Source organism: Notechis scutatus, chromosome 2, assembly GCF_049901735.1.
Source record: "Notechis scutatus isolate UNSWTSFEM ecotype Mainland chromosome 2, rNotScu1.2, whole genome shotgun sequence".
In the NCBI taxonomy this organism is placed as follows: Eukaryota; Metazoa; Chordata; class Lepidosauria; order Squamata; family Elapidae; genus Notechis; species Notechis scutatus.
Window position 1 is genome coordinate 79,099,527 of NC_142010.1, and position 24,389 is coordinate 79,123,915.

Here is a 24,389-nt window from a genome sequence, read left to right on the forward strand (position 1 = left end):
TCTTTTTGAACATCATTTCAATATACTAAAATGAACTGAAACCTGAATGTCTCTGTGTATCTTTTTTATTGCAGTGCTCATCTCTCTCCCTTAAGTATCTTGCCAGCTTCTGCAGAGTAAGTATAATTTCCCCATTGGTGTAGAAAATATTCATGATTGCATTGTATATAGGTAACCTCGACTTACAACTATGTGTTTAGTCGCTGTTTGAAGTTACAGTGGCACTGAAAAAAAGTGATATGACCATTTTTCACCCATGGTCCGGATACTTGGCAACTGGCATGTATTTATAATGGTTGCAGTGTCCTGGGATCATGTGATTACCTTTTGCTATTTTCTGACAAGCAAAGTCCAGGGGAGAGCTAGATTCACCTAACAACAATGTTATTAACTTAACAACTGCAGTGATTCACTTAACAGCTGTAGCAAGAAAAGTTGTAAAATGGGACAACAATTGTCTTGCTTAGCAATGGGAAGCTTGGGCTCCATTGTGGTTGTAAGTCAAGGACTGCCTGTATTGTTATGAAACCTTTGCAATGTTGAGCTTTCAGTGAATAAGATCTGGCTGACTGTAGTATAGATAAAAACTTGGAATGAATATTGAATGACTGTTTAAAATATCTGTTAATTTTAGCCCCAATTTTTCTTTTCCTAATCTTCCATATATCCACATTTATTATTGATTTAAGAGCACATGACTTGTATTGACCTAAATTCTTGTTCTCTTGACATTTGTTTTTTTCTGTATTCTTTAGTTCCTCTTTAAATTATACCTTTATATTGTACAATTCACAATTTAAACCACCAATTCTCAGATGGGTTGCTATTCTTTTGGGTTGCCCTCAATGTGCTTCCATTTCTAAATCTGGTACAAGATTTCATTGTATCACTTTGAACTATGAGCGTCAGAAAAACTCATGATATCACAGCAATATAACTAGTGATTAGGAGTGTTTTATGGATAATGATCATTGTTTTTGTATCTATATTGATATTAATGTTTCAGTTAATAAAATGAGATTTCGGATACAGGGAACCAAATGTAAATAAAGCGATAAATAGGCACTAGTCTACAATGAATAAATTAAATGTTGTTCTTTAAGAAAGCTTGAACAAATAGTAATATGATGGAAGACCTTCCTTAAGTGAAAACTTAATGCAGGTAGAAGGAGGGAGCAGTAGGTTAGCAAACTAGGATATACTCACTTGTTTCAGCTTACTTGATCGAGGGTTAATTCAAGTAATGTTTTCCCTCCTATTAAAATTAAAAATCAATAGAAAAATATGCTGAATCAGAATATGGGATGGATGGTTCTTGGACTTAATTTTTAAATTTTTTCCTGCTTTCAGTTGGAATTAAAAAGGAATTTACTTTAATCCTTTGCGTATAAGGGATTTGTTTTGATTGTAGCGGTTTTTTTTCTTTCTGTAGTCTGTTACTTTAGCTTTTCTTTCTGTTTGTCTTATTTGAACTGTACAATAATAACAGTCAATTTAATTCAAAACTTTGAGAAAAGTTTATTCTTGTAACATAAGCACATTCTCTGAGTCTGTTTGGTAGTAAAAGTGAATGAATAAACTAGTTTCTTTTCAGTTGAACATCCTCTGCTTGCTAGGAACAAAATTGAGCAATGCATAAGAAAATAGATTATTAATACATATTATTGTTTTTTTTTTCAAGTATCTTGGAAAGAACAATTAGAGCAGCTGTAGAACAACATCTCTTTGATCTGCAGAGCAGCATAGATCAAGATCTCAAGAATTTACAGCACCAAGTGGTGTGTCATGAAGGAGATATTGAGGAAGATGAAAAAGGATCTAACAACCGGTAAGATTTTTTTTTTCTATTGCTTACTTGATTACAAAAACCAATCATTTTAAATAGAAATGATTTTTAAATAATAAATAAATAAATAAAATGAAATTTTATTGTTGCAGTGTTTGGGCACTATGTGATAGTGATAGTATGGATAATGAATAAAGATGATTATAGTGATGATAATGAAGAAGAAGATATTTGATAGCATTTCTATTATCTTTAATATATTTCATAAGATATTTCACAGTGTCCTGATTCATGCTCTGTTGCGTTTTACTTCAAATTAGTTTCCTGTAAGAATAAACAAGGAACTTTATAGTTGCTGTCCAATTGTGGCAGGTGATGATTTACCTGCAGGACATTCTAATTAAATAAGGATTATAATTTGTTGTTACTGACAGTATTTTCAGTGATGTTAGCCAACTGCAAATAAAATACCCAAACTGAATGATTCCACAGAGTAGAATACTGTTACATTACAATTGGCACCAGAATGTCTGTCATAAGTGAGAGTGGCCGTAAAGCAAGACACCATAGGCGCACAAATGCTTGCTGCTGCTTGCTGAGGCTCCTGGGGTGTATGTGTGTGTCAAGCAGCTGCAGACCCATGTGGTTGCAGGACTGCTTACCGCCCCGTGAAGCAGGGTGCAGGGCAGCCAAAAGGAGATGGGCAGTTAAGAAATATGAAATACAAACGAATAAGTGGGCAGTGATGTGCCCCTTGATTGTAAGTATAGGCAGGCTGCCAAGTGCCTGAATTTTTGTCATGTAGCTGTGCTGCAATAACTTTGGGCCATAAGTCCATTATTTTAGAATTGTAATTTTGAACAGTCGCTGAATAAATGATAGTAAGTGGAGGACTACCCGCAGCATCTTTAGATCCATTCTTTGATATATTAGCCTTAGTGGAAAGTTTCATTCCCTCCTGCTTCTTCTGAAGCTAATTTTCAAGTAATGTGTTTGAATGGACAGTAGCATCTTTTTCGTAGATGTACGTTGTTTCATAATGGTTTCAGTGTGATCAACTTGTATCAACCAACTGCAACATATGCTTCTTTCTATCCCTGTTCTAAACTCCTTGCTTTGGGGAATAGCAGTCTAAGGATCATTGCAGTATCTACAGCCTGTGGCTGGATATGGTAGGAACAGTATTAAGTTCCCCCCAAAATAGAATGTTATATGTATTTCTGCTATAACATTTATGAGCATCTTATTCTATAATAAATGGATATTAGGAAATTACTTTTTTCTTTTCTGAATGCAGTTGTACAGATTATAAACATATTCTGATTTCATTAATCCAGAATATTATGATCACCAAAATAGTAAATGCCTAAAGTCCTTAACCTAAACCCATAACCAGATAGTTTTATGCAGGTAAAATTCATTATTTAGCATCTTGTTCCTTTTGTTAGGGATGATACTGAAAAGAATATTACTAAAGATTATGAGAATCTTGGAGACTGCTCTGAAACAGTGAATTGCACTAAATTAGACAGTGAAATTGTACAACCTGTGTCTGAGGAAAAAGAAAATTATCAGGTAAGAGTAGCATAAAATATGCTTCATGCATTTTGAGTTTTGTTTCCTGTAACTGTAGTCTGAAAATATTTTAGTGCAATCTGAAATATAACCAGAAGCAATACTATTAGTATTTGTTTTGTAACTATATTGTTATCCTGCTGTAAAGTAGCTATAATAACAATATCATCACTTTCCATTCTTTGTTGATATAAGAGAGTCTCCAGACTATGCTTGTATTCTTCCTTTTAAATGAAGTATTTTTTATGGTCATAGACCATCATGATTCTTCTTTGTAACTCTGGGTGGGGAATGTGAGTCTAATGCAATCTGCTAGGCAGGTCATCCAAGCCATGGAACGAGAGTTTGCCTCCTCTCTTGAAACTGAACTTGAACTGGCAAGTGCTCCATACACCTGTAAATACAGCTTGAAAAGGCAAATGGTAGTCCAAGCTATAAGAGCTTTGCTTTTAGACACTCATTTGGAACACCTGTGAGCACAGTTCTGTCATTTTCATGTAACAATAGATAGGAGGATTGCTTTTTCTCCATGCAGAAGATGAATCCAGTGCCGTACTTCTGGACATTAAACATGTCCATCAAATTCAATATCTTGTTCTTAAAGCCATCTATATGCTAGCAAGCTTTACACTCTTTCAAGTTTCCTTTAGTTTTTGGCTCAGGAGACTGTACTCTCCATGCCCTTGGGGTAAAATATGAATTGCCCTGTGTTCTTTCACCTTTTCACCTGTTATTTTTAATTTTTTAACTAAAGCATTCACATAATTAATTCCAATTAAAACTGTTTACTTTGCCATTCTTCTCCTTGTCTTCTACTCTGACCAGAAGCCAAGTGAAATATCCATTAAAGAACACATATAAATTTGATACATTTATTCCTGTAAGAACTTAGTTGGATTGAAAATAAAAGATATTTTCAAGATAATCCAGGCAACATGATGTCTAAGCAGGGAGTTGTATCAGATCATTTCAGGACAATTCAGGATTCTACCAGAAAAACTTGTTCTTTTGTCTGCAGAGACCTATGTTAATTCTTACTTGCTCCTGGGAAATATATGTCATTTATCAAAAAAATATGTTTAAACCTTCATTGTTATAGGGGGGAAAATTGCTACAAAGCTGGAATGTTGCTCCCATAAAATTTAGGTCCAAAATGTTACTGTCCCACATTTTGTCAGCCCCTGCTCCGACCCCCCCCCCAAGACTACTTAACAGGATATCCCCCATTTTATGTCTGCTATATCCTGTGCACGTGAGTTCCAAATATTGTTGCCGTTTCACTACATCACTTCTGTTTTGAAGGGGAAAATATGTTTAGGAGCTGGGAACTTGCATAGCATTTCTCAGCAACTTAAAGCAGCTATATCTTTTCCTGAGTGTGAATAACTGCCTTCCGTAAACTTTGGAAAAGACACACATATATTAAAGTGTTGTTGACAGATTCAGTGTGTACACCTGTGAATGTTTTGAAGCACTTCTTTCCCTTTGAATCTGATCAAAAGCATTTCACTGTCATACAATATATATTTATAAAAAGACCAAAAGAGAGGGCACCAGGGAACACTTTTACCAAGGCCTAGAAATTTAAAGCAGCTGACCAACCTGGGACCACCACCTCCAACCCAAAATGAAGGCTAAAGTTTAGATCATGTTTGAAGATATTTACAGATATGTATTTCCTTATATCTATATATTTAGTGTCCAGACTAATTGGAATACTGCTGCAAATCTTAAGCAGTAATTTTTTGTTCCTGCTAGCCTAAGTCTTTTTTTGCCCTGAAAGAATTTGTTCTTCTGCAAAATATATGATTTTTGCCCTGTCCTATGTGACATGCTCTTTCAAGAGCTATACTCTCAAGAATATTGCAAAATACCTTTAAAAAAAAAAAAGAATCCTACCTCTGAGTGAATGCAAGTTAAAGGAAAAATTAGCAAAGACACTGTAGAAAAGCTTCGAGTGGCAGGGTGGCCTAGTGGTGAAGACACTTGCCTCCCACTTGGAAGATTGAGAGTTTAATCCTACATAGCAGCAAATGTTTCTCTCCTAGGGCGCAAAAAAGAGAGAGAGAGAGAGAGAGAGAGGAAGGAAGGAAGGAAGGAAGGAAGGAAGGAAGGAAGGAAGGAAGGAAGGAAGGAAGGAAGAAAGAGAAAGAAAGAAAGAAAGAAAGAAAGAAAGAAAGAAAGAAAGAAAGAAAGAAAGAAAGAAAGAAAGAATCTGCAGTGCATGGTGTCAGGAAGGGCATCTGGCCAGCAAATGCTCAGCTCCATCCAGTTGCCCTGACTCTATCCTGAATTAAGGAATTACAGAGTGGTAAAAAGGCATTTTTATTGTAAAAAAGCCTCAGGTCTATAGAAAAATTTCAGAATTAAAAAATGACTGTCTATAGTTAATTTACCACTTTCTTCTAAAGGAAGATAATAGCTTTGTAGGAAACTAATTAATGTAGTCCTCCTCATTATAAATTAGCATGTTTTGCAGAGGATTTTCAATTACCATACTACCCTAGCAGTGCATAGCTGAATTATTCATCTTTATATTAATATTAGAATCATTTGTTAACTTCTTTTGCTAAGATTTACATAATATTAGCATGCTACCATTATGTTAATATTATAAATATTAATAAAAGTAGTTGCATTAAGAATCCTACATGTATTCTTTCAAGGAATTTATCTGGAAAATGCAAATATTAGTATTTATATAACGTTCAGTTGTGATTTACAATAGTTTTGCTCTTCCTTCCATTATAACGGATATAAATAAGACCATGCTGTTATTTTAGTCACTGTTACAGAACCCTTTTAAATGCTTCAAATCAAAAGAGCCAAGAAATTGAATGCATATGTTTATAATGATAGTAAATAGGTTCTGATATAAGCCATAGAAATAAAAAATATATATTAGAGATATGCAAATTTTTTAATTTCCAGAGACAGGGTATTCTGGAGAATGTTAAGACTGTTTTGCTCTTCCAGTAAACCATGCTAACTTTCTGAAGATTTTCGCTTTCAAGGATGGTTTGGTGGAGTTTGTTTTTGCAATTCTCCAAACTGGAAGTAGTTCAGTGTGCTTTGGGGGTTGTAATACCCAAATAAACAAGTTTCATCTGGAACATCATTTCCAGAACTCCTTGCGTGATTTCTGAAAAACTGCCAAATTACTCCTGGAATGGCATAATATTTATGTGGCTTTTGTATGTAGTATTCAGAAAGCAACATTGAAGAATGAAAAAAAAAACCAAACAAATCAAGAAACCGTAAACTGAGAGAAGTAACTTGACTTTAGTACCTATTTCAAACTGAAAAGTTTTTCTACAGTGGCCTGTTTGTTTATTTGAAAATTTAGCCCCATTAATATCAGAAATATCTGACAAGTTTAGGATGATATTGACATTTGGCCTTCAAATGTGCTGGAAATTGTATTCCAAAAGATGGATGGAGTCAGAACGTACATATAATTTATTTCAGTTTAAATGATTATTTCCAATTATTTAAAATTCTCGTTCTGTCACATTAAAAATTACATGTTTTCAGCATTTGGGTTAGGGCTTTGGAAACTGAATATTGCCCTCATTTTATATCCTGGGTATAAATGTGCTTTACTTAAAAAGGAAAAGAGTGAATGATTTAAAACTATCTGAAGTATGTTTAGCTATCTTCAGATCCAAGGGACAGAGGAGAGGCTATATTAAGAAGCGCTATTACTGCTTAGCAGTGAAATGCGTATTTTTCTCTATCAGCTGTCCATAAGGATTAGTCAGTAATCACTTTTAATATGATTTTTTCATTGTATTAAATGCAGATTTTTAAATTAAAATTTAACAGATAAGCCAGTTTTAACTGTGTGTCTTTATTAGTGGCATGAGCGCTTTCTGCCTGCAACGTTCTGTGCATGCTGCTGCTTTATTTAGTAACAAGGATTAATAGTATCTTTTAGAGTCCAGCAGATGGCTCATTCTGCATAAGCAGAGTCAAGTCCTCAGAATCCTTGTTGTTAGTATTTTGTTTACATCTTCAAGCCTCAAATTGATCTACATTAGCATACTTCAGCAGGGCACTTCAAAAGTTTTTTGTCCAGAAGTTAAAGTAACTAAGTAGTTTTAAATAAATTTTAAATTCCCTTAGAACCACAGAATGTTGCAGCTTTCTTCCTTTCTTAAAACAGAATGGTGGTTACCATGCTAAGGTCTTTGTTTTCACCAATAGGCTGCAGGCGTATTGTTGAAGCCATGTGATGATGGAGGTGAAGATAAAGAATCCTTTGGAAATAAGTATGTACTCCAGTATACATGAGAACATTGGGTTTGGGGCAAGATACTTTTTATTAAGGTTATCTTTATGAGGAACTGTTTTCCAGAATTAGTTTCCTTAGTATGAGGAGATCTATCTGAAAGTTGCTGAAAGAACATATAAAATGTCTATACTCAGGATATTTAGGACTGAGCATATTTAGTCAGTTGATAGTATTAGACCCAGGATTGTAACCTTATTTTGTGCTACAGGATACAGAAAGATTAATTTAACATATTTTAAATTAGTGATTAGTGATTAGTAGGAAAAAGCTCAGAGGCAAGTAAGAAAATAATTTCATATTGTATAAAAACTTCTGTCTCCTTGAACTCAGCCAATCTGCTTTCTTTTGTGTCAACTAATTTTTATATTATGAAATTATTTTATAAATCTTACTTACCGTTGATTAAAATTCCACAAAACCAAGCAAATCAGATTCTTTACACTTTCTCAAGACAAGTAAAACAGAGTTTTGCAATAAATTTAGATTTAGTTTAATAAATCAAGAAGAAACGTATTTAACAATGTTTACCATGATTTTTTGAATTGAGGAACCATTATTTGTTATTCATTATTAAATCATAATCAGAAAATATTTTAAATGCTTTCCAAACCATTTCTTTTGTATACTATGCTTTGTCATGATAGCTAAATTTACAAACTATCATTACAGCTTTGTATACACAGTTGTATGATACTAGGTTGTGTGTGTGTGTTTATGTCTGTGTGTGTATTAATATCAGTAGATTGGGGGGTATAATCGTAAATATAAAGTTCTTTGTTCTGGTTTATCAGACAAAAGCTAAGTTTATTTCGTTTTAAACTATATTGAGTTGAGACTATAAGACTTACCATAAGTATTCTGAAATAATCTTCCCTAACTTCCTTTATAGGCAAGATTGTATATCGTTTGATGATGATAGCAAAATGACAACACACATGATTCTGGTGAGCTTCTTTTTTCTCCTTTCCCTTGTAAGTAGGTACATTTTAAATATATATCCACAAATATATTTCCACTTTCACTTTTTAACTCTATGAATATTAATTTTTATTGCACAGGTAGGTAGCACTTGACATTCTATTGTCTGGTTCCTATTCCATATATTTGTAAAGGTTTAGTTTACTTAATTGCTTGCTTATATTTCACATTCTTTTTATCAGTCAGGAAAACATACTGAAATCCACAAAACAAAAATGTACATATATGCTGGAAGTTGCTGACCCTATAATAGTGTATTGTTTATTTACAGGATTGTGTTAGCAACATTTCTGAGCAAAATATGAAAAATGAATCAGAGGAATTGAAAAACAAAAACAACAATGCTCCTGAAGTAACACTGTGTGCCTCTTTACCACATCTTGATTTGAAGAACGTGAATGGTGGTGACAAATGGGAAGGTAATTCTTGATTTTGATGTTTTTCAAAAATTGTTAATTTTGAAAATTCAAATACATGATCAACATAAGTTTGTATTTGTTTGTACTTAATAATGTATTTCAAATGGATATTAGTAGATGTCTATTGAAATGAATCAGTAGAATAAAAAATTAGATTTGGGAAGTTGAAACTTCCAAATATTGTTAGTTGAAGTTATCAGTAATTCTTAACAATTTGTGTTAATCTGCTTGAAGTCTGTGAGAGTGGGGGTTTCTACTAATAATTCTTTTAAAGAATCGGTGGTTTTCAATATTTGTGCACCACTTGGTATACTTGTTTTTCAATTTATAAACTGCAGAGATTACTGGGGATCATTATGACAATTGTGTAACAGGTATTTCACTCCTACATAATCCTATAGCTAAGAAAAGGATATGTTGACTTGGATGATGCCAACCCCATTTTCCACTGTAAAAGAATGTATGAGGGAGCTTAGCTAGCTTCTCTGTCATACTTCCTGTGTTTTTTATTGTACCGTATCAAGGGAGATGTGGGATTCTACCCATTTTGTTTTTAAAGAATTTCAAGATGTGATAATTCTATTATGTTCTTGCACATCATTTTTCTTGAGATAAAACACATATCATCCATGTAGGAAATAATGACTTAGCAACCATTGTATTTACCATCGCTATAATATGCCAGCAGATAACTATGACTGCTTATATAGAATAATGAAAAATATGCAAATTTTGAAACAAATACCCTATTTTAGACATTGATATTTGTCTCTGATGAAGTAACTGAACTTATAATTTACAATATAAAACTAATGTTGTTGTTCTATGTAACATTTAATATGTAATATGGTATTTAAGAATGGGTTTGAGTCTTCTTTTGGGGGATGGGGAGTGTATTGACCATAAAATGCAGAAGTGCATTTTTATTTCCATGAAAATGTCTTAAAGAAAATTTCAGAATCTGCAACAGCTGAAATTATATTAAAACTTTACAATATATTCAATTTCAGGATTATCTTTTTCTTTTACAATACTTTTTCCTGTCGTATGTTGCTCGTAGTAATGCTGCTATATGTCGACAAACATATTTTTTCCATACAATTAACAGTCAAAAGACAGCATGTTATAGGCTGCTCCCAGAAGCTCTTATGTAAAGAGGCACCATTATTGTTCTGCCTGTCCATATAGTTTGAAAAAGGTAGCCTCATGCAAGCTGTACTAGTCAAAAAAATAAAAACAGATTTTTATATTATCAAAGTCAGTAAAATGAGGACCCAGATTGTGGGGAGCAATATGCAAATCATACTTCTATATTATAAACCACCCAGAGAGTGTTATAGAAAGCTATGGGGTGGTATATAAACCATATAAATGCTATTTCTATTTTATAACTGTAGCTTAATCTTATCGGTGTCTAGATGTTGTCAATTGGACATATTTCCACAAAATGAGAAGATAATAAAATTTCTCCCCAGCCATTGGATTAGCCATTCAAGTTATTTTTTGTTGTATTCTAGAAACACAAAGAGATTCCTAATAGGAGTAAATGTACATTAAGTACATGTAAAACATTAATATAATCTGTTTTGTATTATTTTTGAAAAATGAAATATCATATTTGCTGTTTGAACAAGTTATTCCTCTCATCATTGGTATAGGCTGCTGCATTATGCCAAACTATTAAACTATAGTTTCTCTTGAGAATGAGCTTGGAAGTAATTCTTGCTTTCTCTTGTTGATTCATGTGGTAAAGGTATTGGTGAACTTCTGCTTATCTTGCAAACTGAACCAATCAATAATATGGAAAATAATGGTTGTTCTAACGTTCCTCTGAATCTAAGGATAAAACATATGTATTTTGATCAGATAACTACTTAAAATGGCTCTTTGATTAAGCAGTAGCTTCTTGTTTTATTTGCTGATATACTCTGGCAACAGGATCCAAAGAAATGCAATGTATTAACAGTTCCAAAGTTAATGGAACTGTTTCCCTTTGGGTGATTAATTGAACGCAGCTCAAGAATATCATCAGACCTTAGGGATTACTTCAAGGGAAGGATTAGGGGCTACTATTGGGCGAAGCTGAAAGTCCCTTTGTACTCTGCAAAGCTCTTTGGATCCTGAACCAGGTTTGTTCATTCTCTGTTCTCTTTTTCAAATCGGATTGAATTCTTTTATATTAATCTTATTGTTAAGTTCTATTTTGACCTAGTTTAGTGATTTCTAGACCTGTTGTGTTATCAGAAATGTGCTTCTTTTTTAAAAATGCATATCTTGCTAATTCAGACAAATGTATATGTTGGACATATAAATAATTGGCATATGAATTTTCTCTGCATTTTGGTTTGTTATCTTTAAACATATGTAAACAAAATCTGTCTTGTGTGTAAATTTATTTTTCTTTGAAATGTGTTTTGTTAAACATGGAAAAGCATGTGGCTTTTTTGTTTGTCACCTCTGGAACACTTCTGGAAAGACTTTTAATTAATAAAGGGCTTAATCTTGAATGGTGTTGGGGCACCTTTTAACTGCTCTATTCAGTTGAGAAGCATGTTTAGACCTGGCCCAGAATCAATTGGAAGACTTTCTATGTGGTGCTAAACTCCTACATGTTATTTATAGTTTGTTCTAACTGTGCGATGTGTTCACTTCAGTATTTTTTGCCATTTTTTTTTCATTTATTAGCGCCATGCCCTATCACTTTTCCCCTCATTGATTTCAAAACAATGCATCTACAGAGAGAAGGGGAGGGTAAGTATGGTTCGCCATACATTCAGTTACTGCCTCTTTCATGGTTTATGGTTGCTTTCAAATTATCCCTTTTACCTGCTGCCTTCTGAAGAGTCATGGCTTATGATCGGTGCAGTGATATGCATATAAACGTGCCAGGTTGACGTGCTGGTATGTTCAATTAAATGATTTTAACCAGCAGAACTAGGAAAGACTGCCTCACAACCTGGGAAAGCCTCTGTCAGCTACAGAGGAACATGCTCTGCTAGTTGGACCAGTGAAGGGTGTCCTTATAAAGCAGCTTATAAGTTCACACCATAACATCATGCCTGGTTGGCCTTTTTGTAATCCAATAACTTATATTAAACAAGGGATTCTTTAAAATATATTTTGGTATTTGGTGGGAAGCAGGTATAAGTGGGTTAATCAACATCTTATTGTGTTGTCACTGTATTGTTCAAAATTATCTTTCAAGTATAAGATTTGCACTGGAAAAACCAAATACAGTATTTATGTCATTCTATTCCTGTGTTTGTAAATAAAGAGGTAGAGTGAGGAAATGTCTGTTTATGTATTAACATTAATATACACACATACACACATGTTATTTTTGAGGGACAATAACAAGGTTTTCCTTTCTTGGATTATTTTAATATTTCAGATTCCTTAGAACAGCCACACATTATTTCACAAACACACGTTTTAAACAATATTTATAGCTTTAATGTGCAATATTAAATATTATTTATTTACTTTCTTCACAAACAGTGCTCCTTCAATAGAATTATTATTCTTCAGTATCAATATATGGAGGAGTCAAGTCTTTTGTATTATAATGAAACATAGGGTTTGCACTTCATTATCTAAAATCTTTATGTCAATATATTGATGCACACTGTTGCTTTTGAAGGAATTTAGTGTGCTTTCTGTTGTTTTGGACAAAAATTACCTGTTCATATGGTTTAAAGCACATAATCAAAATGCACATGGTACATATTTAGTGTACAACATGGTTTAGGTTTATATATTAATGCATGATGATTATCTAATAAAATATGTTAAGTGGCATACACTTATTGGAAGATTGTTGTATATGTCTTAAGTGTATTGGCCCTATTTTCTTTTTGTTTGCTTTGACATGTAGCTTTCCAGTGTATTTCATTATTCATTTTAGTCACATTGTGAATTTGCAATTTTCCCCCCTGTAGTCTTCTAATATCCCAGTGCCATTTGTTTTTTATTTCCTTCTAGAGCCATTTCCTGCTTTTAAATCTTGGCAGGAAGATAATGAATCTGGAGAAGCTCAACTTTCTCCACAAGCTGGAAGAATGAATCATCCTCTGGAATTAGATAGTCATCCCATATTAGCACACCGGAGTTTGGATTTTGGACAAAGTCAGCGTTTCCTTCATGATCCAGAAAAAATCGATTCTTCATCTAAAGCCCTTTCTTTTGTTAGGTAAGTAGCTAATGTCATTCACAGATACAGTTCATGAGAAAAAACTGTTAATGATTTGTATTAGGATATAGAATTTTGAAGAGAATTTGCCTTTTCCACTGAATAGTTTTTATTATTAGCTGGAGTTTGGAATAAATTTATCTTTCTTCAGTTGCAACTTGGGCATAGAATAAAAATGTTGGTTCTTTTAGGCATGTATCTCAAGAAAATTCCAAATCTGGTGTATATTTTTAATACTTTTGTATTCTTGTTTGTCCTTAGGTTGCAATAAATCTGATTTTAATTATGCATACATTTCCCTTAAAATGTTTTTTTAATGTAAATTGTAGCAGTTTAAGAAAAGGAAATTCCAGGGCATAATTTCCTCACCTGCGAAAAATAAAAAATTGTGGTATTTTAATGGACACTTCTTCAGTTCTGGTTACATATTGTTTGTATTTCATTGCCTTGATAAAAAGAACACATTTTTACATTTGAGGTTTTAAAACATATTTATTTAATTAGTTGTTGAATTTGTTTGCTTCCCATCTCACTTCAAAGCAATAATATAAAGTATTATATAAATATTTACTTGTGTGTGCATACACACACACACACAATGTTTTATTTTTAAAGCTGTTTTATTTTTTACTTAAACGAAATACAAAATTTATGTAAAAAGCAAGTTCAAATTCCTTCAAACACGTATTAGCTTTTTCTCAAAAGTCATCTCTGCAGCAAAAAGAAGGGACAGTATATAACTGCCATGATTCTACAGTTATTTTAATACTTTGGAAACATATTTCCTAGCTGCCAAAAAGTTGTGGTTTTAGCATAGAAGTTTTAGGTGCTGGTTCTTTTCAAACATATGTCAGTATTCCCCCTTCCGTCATTTCTATCTACTTCATTATTGATTCACATTAAATTATTTGCAGATTTTACTGCCATCTTTATAGTACTGTAGTCCACATGTAGATTTTATTTTTTTAAAAGCTACACATCTATCAGATTTATAAACTAAATAAATAAAAAAACTTTTTCAATTTAATTGATAAAAATCAAAACAAGTTAGATTCAGTATAGGTAGTCCCGACTTATGTCCAGAATAGGGGCCAGAATTTTGATCACTAAGCAATTGTTAAGTTACTATATGACCAGACCTAATTTTACAATCTGTATAATGTGTTGGGTTTGTGGTGCCACACTTAGATTCAAGGAAGGGTCATTGGGGAATGATCCTTGTTATTAGGGAACTAGAGCTAATGTCATATGAAGAGAGATTGAAACCTTCAGCTCTGAGAATACTAAAAGGAAGATACAGTTGTAGTTTTCATACTTGAAGGGATGTCACATGGAAATGCCAAGATCTGCTAATTATGGTTCCAGAGTCCAAGTTTCAGAACAATGGATTGAGAAACATTTTTAATAGTAACAGTGGCAAGAGAAAAAACCAATTCTGCAACCCAATAATGGATTTCCCTTCATTTATTGTAATCATTGTGCAATGAAAGTTAGGTAGCCCTTATTGTTACATATTTTAGTCGGGATTTCTATAGAAAGCAGTTGGTCAGATTTAATGGCTTATATATCTCTATGATTCTGCAGAGCCGGACAGTTGATGTATCTATTTTTGGTTATAAAGCCTTAAGTTTAGTTATATGAAAGTGATCATATAGTTTATAGTTTACCTAGGATAGGATATTGGACACAATCTTTGCCACTGCAGATATAGCTATAGTAATGGGCATGACATTCTTTTTTTTTGAAAACATGAAAAAACCTTCATATTAATCATAGGAGATCTGATAATACAAGTTGAATAGATTTGGTTTCATACCGAATTAACATTTTATTGTGCTATCTATGATAATTCCAGTGTCTCCTTCAGAAATAATCACTGTCAGCTTAGATTCATTAAACACAAATGAGAAATCAGGATTCCTCTATGAGAATTTTTAATAAATACTTTGTTGATTTAGACAGCATCTTTATTAAACATCATTCAGTAAATGTGATCCCTTGACTGCTTACTCCTAACTCTTAATCACAGATATAATGGTGAATATTAAATATTGACAACATGATTTATGGAATTATTTTAGATTGTAGATTCTAAATGTACAATGGATAGAAAACAAGTTTTGGATATTTGCTAATTTTAAATATGAGATTGATTGACTGATTGATTGATTGATTGATTGAGTAGAGAGAACAAAAATAGAAATGTTGTCTAAAATCACTATCATTTGTCAGAGAAGCAAAGATATGAGAAAGCAGTAAAAGAATTCCAGGAATCTTCTTTCAAAGAATGAGTAGATTCCAAATGTTTTAATGCATGTAAACTAAAATGAATAGAAAAGCATAATAAATATTGCATTAAAATCTTGATAAATGCTAACTGTGAGCTAAATCGATAACATTCAGCTGAAGTATGTTAAGTAAATTAGGGTGATGTACATTGACAGAAAAAAATAAGCTTTCATGGAATATGTGACCTGTTTTGGGAAGCTAGTAAAGCCTAGCCAACATAATAATTATAAGATTAAGATCCAAATACTTGTAGAATGCTAAAATATTTTAATCCATTTATATCTGCATTCTGCTCTACTTTTTTTTGTTAAAGATCTGTTTTTTAAACAATTTATATGGAAAAGGTCTGTTTTTCTTCATAAAGGTGATTCTTCAGTACTATAATTGTTCTTAGATGTCATGGTTTACTAATTTTTGGAAAAGTCTTTAGCAAGAAAAAGGGTATTCAGCGTATTGATTAACAGCTTTTTAAAAAACTTAACCATATTATCTTTTCAGCAGTCAGTTTGATCTAGTAGTTAATGTACTAGGCTAGAAACCAGGAGACAGTGATTCTAGTCCTGCCTTAGGCATGAAAGCCGGCTGGGTGACACTGGACCAATCAGTCTCTCAGCCCAGCCCAGCCCAACTCAATCAAGCCAACCCAACTCAGCACAACAGAGTTGTGAAGAAAATAGGAGGAAGTAGTATTAGACATGTTCACCACTTTGAGTTATTTATAAAAATAAGAAGTGGGAAATAAAGTAGTAATTTATAGTAAATATTGGTGACAATATTGTAAAAGTAAAAAATTAATTTTGTTGTCTCTGTTCCTGTTTCCTCTTTTAACTGAGTATGTATATACGTGTGTGCATATGTATATATAGTACCTATAATATTTACCTTTCAAATTCAGAACTCGAAGAGCAGCATTTGGTAGTTCTAAGGATGATAGAAAGGAAGAAAAGACTCCATATCAGCTAGTCAAAAAGTTGCAGAAAAAAATAAGACAGTTTGAGGAGCAATTTGAGAAAGACAAAAACTTCAAGGTAAATTATTTTAATATTATACAGTGCTGTTTTAGGATAATATTTATTTGCTCTTACTTTACAAAAATGAACTTGCATTGCTTTTTTTTCATCATTCCATTCTTTCCTCTTTTCTACTTAATTTTCTTTTCTCAATTGTTACATACACAACACACACACATGTGTGTATGTTAGTTCATTGAACAAAAATAGGATAAAAAGAAGGATCTTCTGTTTTCCTTTGTAGAATACTATTGTATTGCTGTGTTTATTTTTTTCTGTTGATTGCTAAAAAAATTTCTTAGCACTAAAGCAGAATTGCAAATATCAATTGAAAAGAAATCAATAAGGAAAATCATGAATTTAAATTCCTCTCAGAAAGCTATATGATGGAAATGAAGCTGCTTATTCCTTTAGGAATATTTATTACCTGGAGAACCAGTGCTGTGTTAAAGTGCTGGAGTAGAAGGGTGACCCAGTTTCTAGTCTTCCCTTAGGCATAGAAGCTGGCTGAGTGACTTGGGATAGTCATTTCCTCTCATCCTTAGATTGGAAAGTTCAAAATCATCTGTCTACCAATGTAAACTGGATCAACATATGATATATTACTATCCATAACCTTTCATCTGTTACTATGGTTACTATCCACAAACCTTTCATACTGATTCAGGATGATGGGGATAATGATAAATTTGGATTCAACTGCATTTCAGATAACAAGTATATATGTAAATCGCTTTATATTGTAAAAATAATATACACACAAAACATATTTATCTGTTACTAAGTAGACATTAAGCTTCCAGCTATTCTTTAAGGGCAGCTTCATAACAATAATCTAGAGGGGAGGTTACAACATGTGGGTGACTGAGAAGGGCACATTGGTCCAGGAATGGGTGTAATTGGTGCACAAGTCATAATTGTGCAGAATTGTGCCCTTCTGGCCCCGACTATCATTTGTTCCTTGAGTAGGAGAACCCCCTATATTATGCACTGGGTCAATCTGGAGCAGTGCAACCCCTCCAGAACTAAAAAGATGGTATTTCTCCAAGAGCCAAAGCGTTCCTAACCCAGAGCTACTCTGTTTTGCCAGGTTTTAGTTTTAGCCTGTTGTTCCCATTCAGATCTCAATAGCCTTCAGGCACTGAGAGGATGGTCACAGCATCGCTTAATTCACAGTAAGCAGAAATGTACAGCTCACTATCATCAGCATACTGATGATATCTCACCCCATAGTGATGGATGATTTCCCCATACAGTTTCATATAGATGGTAAACAGGAGCAACCCTTGTACAGGGTTGATGATTAGACATATTTTGATGATTAAATATGTTTACGATAATAGAAATACAAAAGAAGTAATTTTGTTTTTGTTATCTCTTGCCCCCTTTTAAAAATACCTTTTCTTTGCTCTTTTTGAATTTTATATTTTTTTAAAAATTACTTTTTTTGCAGCCTTCGTATTCTGATATTGCAGCAAATCCAAAGGTTTTAAAATGGATGACAGAGCTTACCAAATTAAAAAAGCAAATAAAAGGTAAGCTTTTCATAGAATTCTCTTCTGCAGCTCATGCTTATTAACTACTGATAATTTTAGTTAAGAAACTGTTTGATTATTATTACATTCTACTTTCTAAAACAACGTTACGTATATGCCACTAAAATTCTTGTCAGTGTAACCTTAAATTGGATGAAACTTCCAGTTAAACAAATTTTGAACAGAGGTGTCTCAAACGGGCTAACTTACAGAATGCATCAAAATCTGGGCCTATGACTTTTATGAGCCATGAGATTGAAATTTGGCAAAATTGTGGGCGATTGAATGCTACTATACTGCCATCCAAAAGTTCAATAGACCAATCCCCCTAGCTCTTCAGATTAGCCCTTCCTTCGACTGCTGGAGATCAGGTACATCAGTCCTGCTTTAGCCCTCTGGAGGCCATTGGCTGCCAGAGGGTGTTAATTAATCTCACTCCCCCTGCCTTTTTGTCCTTGGTCATTTTCTTTATCTGTTAGATAGGAAACACTTCTGAAATAGCAATAGCACTTAGACTTATATACCACTTCACAGTGCTTTACAGCCCTCTTTAAGCGGTTTACAAAATTGGCATATTGTCCCTAACAATCTGGGTCCTCATTTTACTGACCTCAGAAGGATGGAAGGCTGTGTCAACTTTGAGCCAGGGAGGATTGAACTGCTGGCAATTGGCAGAATTAGCCTGCAATACTGCATTCTAGCCACTACACCACTACGGCTCTTGAATGATGACTCATTGGGTCCAGGTAGTTTAGTGTCTAAATTCCTTATTTCAGTTTTTATGGGTAGATTAGAGGCAATAGTTACAAAGTGAGTGTGCTATGTTCTGTGTTCTATAACCTTGTGTTTCTTTTTTTTTAAAAAATTCAATGTAGATGCAAAGCACAAAAGCTCAGATGAATTGATACCTCAGGCACGTCCACGAAGCAACACTCTTCCAAAAAGTTTTGGTTCATCTCTGGACCATGAAGATGAAGACAATGAAGATGACCTGCGTGTTGCTCAGAAAGAGAAGAAGCCTACAAAAGAAATCACTGTTGAACTAATTTTAAAAAAATTAAAAGAAAAGCGAATTGAAAGATGCTTGCCAGAAGATATAAAAGTAAGTATTGCACATGCTGCTGTATCAGAAAAGAAAATGCATCTGTCAAGTTCATTATCCTGTTGAATTTCCTAATATCTCATTCGGTAAGTAGCTTATAGTACTGAGCCACGACGTATTAATTTGATAGGTAGAAATATGAATAATCTCTAATGCATGCGTTGGGCTCAGCACAAGAAATAGAATTTGTTTTCTATAATGTTGGAGACAAATATTAAACTGATACTGATTTAAAGGAGGAAGCATCTTGCAGAAGAAGCAGTTCCCTGGAATAGAATGCTTTGACATTTTAGGGACAATATGCAGATCTTTCTCAATATCTTGTCTTATATATGTGGTGATGGTGGTAGGGAAACATAGCCTTGATCTATGTTTACTTAACAAAGACAACTAACCAGGTTAATTGTATAATTAGACAGTGTTCAAAATTTCAGCAAGGATAGGAGTTTATTAAATTAGACTCCTTAAATACATCAGTAGAAAAAGATTCGTGAAAGGTCTGGATGACTTCAAAACCTTCGATTTGCAAAGATGGCCTGGATAGGTGGCACCATCAGACACATTTTTAAAATTTGTATGATGATTTCGTTGATAGTGGTGGCATATAGGGCATAAATATTAACATGGAGAAACAATGTGCAAATTCAGTTCACCACCACGCCCATATTTTAGAACTCTGTAGGAGTGAGAACAGTAAAAAATATCATTCTGAACTGTTGTTTGCCCAGTAAAGTACTGTGATAAAGAAACTGAAAGTCACTCTAAACCAGATGTATTGTCAGCCAGCAAGCCAAAATGCAGTTTTTACACAACTTATGTCCTTACCATTCAACTGTGCTGCTATGATATTTTCTGCTTCTTGATCAAAATTACACAAAATTCCTCCTCATAAAATAGCACACTGCTATGGAATTAGGCATCCATATTACAAATAACTTCAGATTTAAGAAATAAGTCTGATAACTAAATGTATTTAACTTGGAAACTATCTGTAGACTATAATTCTGCCTGTGAACATCCAAGTCTAAAATTTGGGTTACTCCAAAGTTTTAAAATGTTAGATTTTGCTTTTTTGTTACAATAAGGACACACTTTTCCAGCTTAGATAGAAACGTGTTGTTTATTCTTAAATTGGCTGCCTTTGCTAACTCTCGATTTAATTTGACGATGGTATTAAAGTATTTAAATCACCTCTATATGCTGTATTAATCTAAAGTTACTTTGAAAAATTTTACTCAGTTTTATACACCTTTGTAGAATGTCCCTTTGTATGGACATTCAGCGATGGTAAAATAAAATTGCTAGGGTTGTGCAGTCTAGAGAGTATGAACCGATTGCATTAGTTTTGATTTATCATGAAGATGTCTTAAAATTGTTTTGAAGTCTGAAAGAGTTCAAAGAACAGAAAAGGCGCTTTTCTCCAGGAGCTTTCTTGTAATCTTTGGCTTTCTTTCCACAACCAAGAAAGGCTAGGTTGATGGATACTTAGGTCAGAGCCTTTCTGTGCTAGCATTCTGACTTTGGAATTCCTAGTGATGTTTAAACGTAAAATAAAAATATTAATGTTTTGAGAGAAATTTTTAAAGCCTATAAAATGGATTTTAATATTACAGACTGTTTTAAAGAATGTTTTGCATTGCCTTTTGTTCTCCTGCCAAGAAACTTTTCTGCATTGCTTTAAGAAATCTATATGGGAAGAAAAATGTTATAAATATTTTCATCATAATCTCTTTTTCAATTTAGCTATTTCAATTTTATTATTTTAGCCACACAAGTAAGTATAAAACAAAAATGGATATAGGATAAAACAGTTTCATTTCTCCCATTATAGAAAATGACAAAAGACAATCTGGCAGAAGAAAAAACTTCACTCCAAAAAAGTCTCCTGTTCTATGAAAGTCAGCATGGACGTCCGGTAATATTTCATAGTCTCCTGCCTGTCTAAAATTATTTTAAAACTATTGATATCATCTTGCAGAATCACTGAGCACTTGCCCCAATTTTTCTTCTGATAGCTTTAGACTGAAGGAATTGCTTTGGGGACCAAAGAATAAATAGGACTAAGGCCTTCAAAACAGCTTAACAATACAATTCTAAAAGAAACTGGTTTCTTTTCAGAAATTTGTTCCTTAAAACTTTCATCAACGTTCCTTGATATTTATCTAAACGTAATCTCAGAAACAGAATTCAGAAGTATTTTAGGAACTATTAATTTGAGAAGAGAATAGAGGTATTCCTCAATTTATAACCACAATTGAGCCCAAAATTTATGTTGTTGAGTGAGAAATTTGTTAAGTGAGTTTTGTCCCATTTTACAACTTTTCTTGCCACATTTGTTAAGTGAATCTGGTTTCCTCATTTACTTGACTTGTCAGAAGGTTGCAAAAAGTGATCCCATGGCCCTGATAACACTGCAACTGTCATAAACGTGAATCAGTTATCAAGCATCCAAATATAAATCATATGACTATGGAGATTCTACAATGGCCATAAGTGAAAAATGGTCATGTCATTTTTTTCAATGCTGTTGTAGCTTTGAATGGTCACTAAGCAAACTGTTGTAAATTGAGGACTAACTGTAACATTTAAGAGTTTAATTTTGCAGACATTTTGTATTGTGTAGATTTTTTTTTTTTTTTAAAAATTGAAATTAAAATCTAAGGAATTGAAAAGATGGGGTTGCTTTACTGGTGTGAATTGAGATGCTGCTTCTTCGCATTGTAAAATGCGAAAACCTATCTCCAAGAGGCTGGCTATGGATGGGTGAATGGGTGGATGGATGGATGGATTGCTATACATACCGAGTTCCTGCATACAACTGTTATATGGCTCACAAGTTAAATTTAAATATAGGTATTCTTCATTTAGCTACCCTAATTGAGAGTGGCACTTTGTTGCTAAGCAACATGGCCACTAATGAAACATCACCTAATCACAACAGACGTACGATATTACTTCCCATTTGATTGTTAAGCAAGCCATCACATGAGAGCAAAATGCGATTTTACTGCCGGCTTCTCCATTGTCTCTCCTTGGCGGAAGCCAGGTGTAAAGTGTGAAAATGGCAATCATATGACTGGAATGCTACAATGATTGTAAATGCCCAACAGTTGCATAGGGCCCAAATATTGATTGTGTGGCTGCAGGGATGCTGTGACAATCATAAATACAAGGGCAGATCATAAAGTTACTTTTTCAGTGCTTTCATAACTTTGAATGGTTGCTTAATAGGGGAGTTTACTTTCTGATAATACAACCACACATGATAGGTTTTGTCATCCAAGGACCCCCCCCCCCCCATACAGTAGATAAGGATTGAGAATTAAACTTCTATAAGTGCCCCACCTATACCTGTCTCTTATTTGAACATTTTATGTCTGCTTTTTTCCTATCAAGCCCAATTTGTTAGCGATTTATTTCTGCGTGGAAAATTTAGTTTTGCCATCTTTATATTACTATTAGTTTTAAGGCAAACATTTTCATTGTTTGATTTTTTTTCTTTCTTTCAGGTTTCCAGAGAAGACAGGCATGTTGTTAAACCCCTCTATGACAGGTACAGGCTTGTGAAACAGATGTTAACTCGAGCAAGCATTACTCCTATCCTTGTGAGTATAGATTCCGTTTTTCATATATTTTCTGTTTGGGATTGATTTGTCTCAATAACTTGTTTTTCACTCATTTTTGTTTATTATTGTAATTTACTTTTAACTTTCACAATGACTATAATAAGAAATAACTAGTGAAAACTTTATTCTTATTTTACCTGGTCCCTTGGTTATGGATAACTAATCTCTAAATTAACTCCAATCTCCAAGGTATTTATCATTTACAGAAATTTTTAATAAATGTACTTCATTGTTGCTACCATTCATCAACAAGTGTTTGATTATCCTTTCAAGTGGCTTTGATTGTTGGAAATGGAGATCTTGTACATATTGTATTATGGTGTGATAGCTTCAATATATTTGGAATGCTTGACATTAGAACATTAATACCATGTAAGAATAGATAAGGATAAGGAGGCGTGGTGGCACATTGGTTAGAATGCAGTATTGTAGGCTCACCGGCTCAAGGTAGACTCAGCCTTCCATCCTTCCAAAGTTGGAAGTTGACAATATGTTGATGTTGTAAACTGCTTGGAGAGACACACTGTAAAGCACTGTGAAGTGGTATATAAGTCTAAGTGCTATTGCTAAGATTACACTTGGGCCATTAAATCTAATTTCCATACTGAGTATATCTTTGACGACTAAGGGGTAACCTACTATCTAACATCATTGCCATGGCCCATGTTCCCCTAAGAATATGCCACTTATTCTCCAGTATCTCTCAAAGATAATTCATACATATTTTCCCAGACCATTAGTTCATTTAGCAGCTTATATGTCATTTATGTGGTCTAAGATTTAAACTCAAACATGTTTCAGTCCCAAATTTCAATCCTGCTTTTTTGAGTTGTTGGATAGATTACATTACTATACACATTTTACTGTTTCTCTTGTTGTGAATTTCATTTGTGGTTACTCTGAGCCTATTAAAAGTCTTAAGATATTTGTTCATCTATATTTTAATTGTCCTTGTAATCAGGAATTCTATCATATGTCACTTTTGCACATGCACACACTTACAAATTCCTAGTGAGAGAAAGTTGATGTCTTCCTCTACCTTCTGGAGGATCATTTTCATAGAATTAGAAAATTGCCTTATAATAAACGTTATGACAATGAAAGTCCTCTGTTACTATTCTTTTATGCCTCTTAAAACTTTGTTTGTATTTACTTGAGTGAGTGAGAGAGATATTATGCACTAATTATAGTTTTGCTTTTATTTATTTTTTATAAAATTTATTGGACACCTATCTTTATCATAAGGTAATTCTGGGTGGCTTACAAACATTCATTTTATTCATTTCGCCAATTACTTTACACTAGATAGGGACTCCTCAGTTTTGTCAAATTTCATTTACTTTGATTTCTAAGCAGGGATGGATATTTTAACATACAATTAAAGTCCTTCCTTTCTGTTTTTTCCTTCTTTTATGCAAACAGTTTTCTTCAGTTGATGCCTTCCAGTAATCATCTCATTTCTTTTATATCTATTGCATTTGCTTTCCTGTATTAAGAATTCAAATTCATTTTGAACCCCCATACTTTATTGTTCTTTTTAACATTAGAGTATACACAATGAATGTTTTATAGTTTGAATCAATATT

At 33.4% G+C, this 24,389-nt stretch overlaps 1 protein-coding gene across 2 annotated transcripts in view; it reads left to right on the forward strand.

Annotated features, from left to right (window-relative positions):
* Nucleotides 1-24,389, forward strand: part of FAM13B (family with sequence similarity 13 member B) — a 64,902-nt gene that overhangs the window by 32,689 nt on the left and 7,824 nt on the right. Inside the window, exons 8-20 of one of the 2 annotated variants that reach the window (XM_026686800.2) lie at nt 75-116; nt 1,682-1,828; nt 3,235-3,361; nt 7,568-7,632; nt 8,545-8,599; nt 8,905-9,052; nt 11,738-11,803; nt 13,034-13,241; nt 16,426-16,558; nt 17,994-18,075; nt 18,951-19,177; nt 21,009-21,092; nt 22,687-22,782. In XM_026686800.2, the coding sequence (XP_026542585.1) occupies nt 75-116; nt 1,682-1,828; nt 3,235-3,361; nt 7,568-7,632; nt 8,545-8,599; nt 8,905-9,052; nt 11,738-11,803; nt 13,034-13,241; nt 16,426-16,558; nt 17,994-18,075; nt 18,951-19,177; nt 21,009-21,092; nt 22,687-22,782 (1,480 nt within the window). The remainder of the gene's footprint in view (nt 1-74; nt 117-1,681; nt 1,829-3,234; nt 3,362-7,567; nt 7,633-8,544; nt 8,600-8,904; nt 9,053-11,737; nt 11,804-13,033; nt 13,242-16,425; nt 16,559-17,993; nt 18,076-18,950; nt 19,178-21,008; nt 21,093-22,686; nt 22,783-24,389) is intronic. The other variant, XM_026686809.2, reaches the window with a different exon arrangement.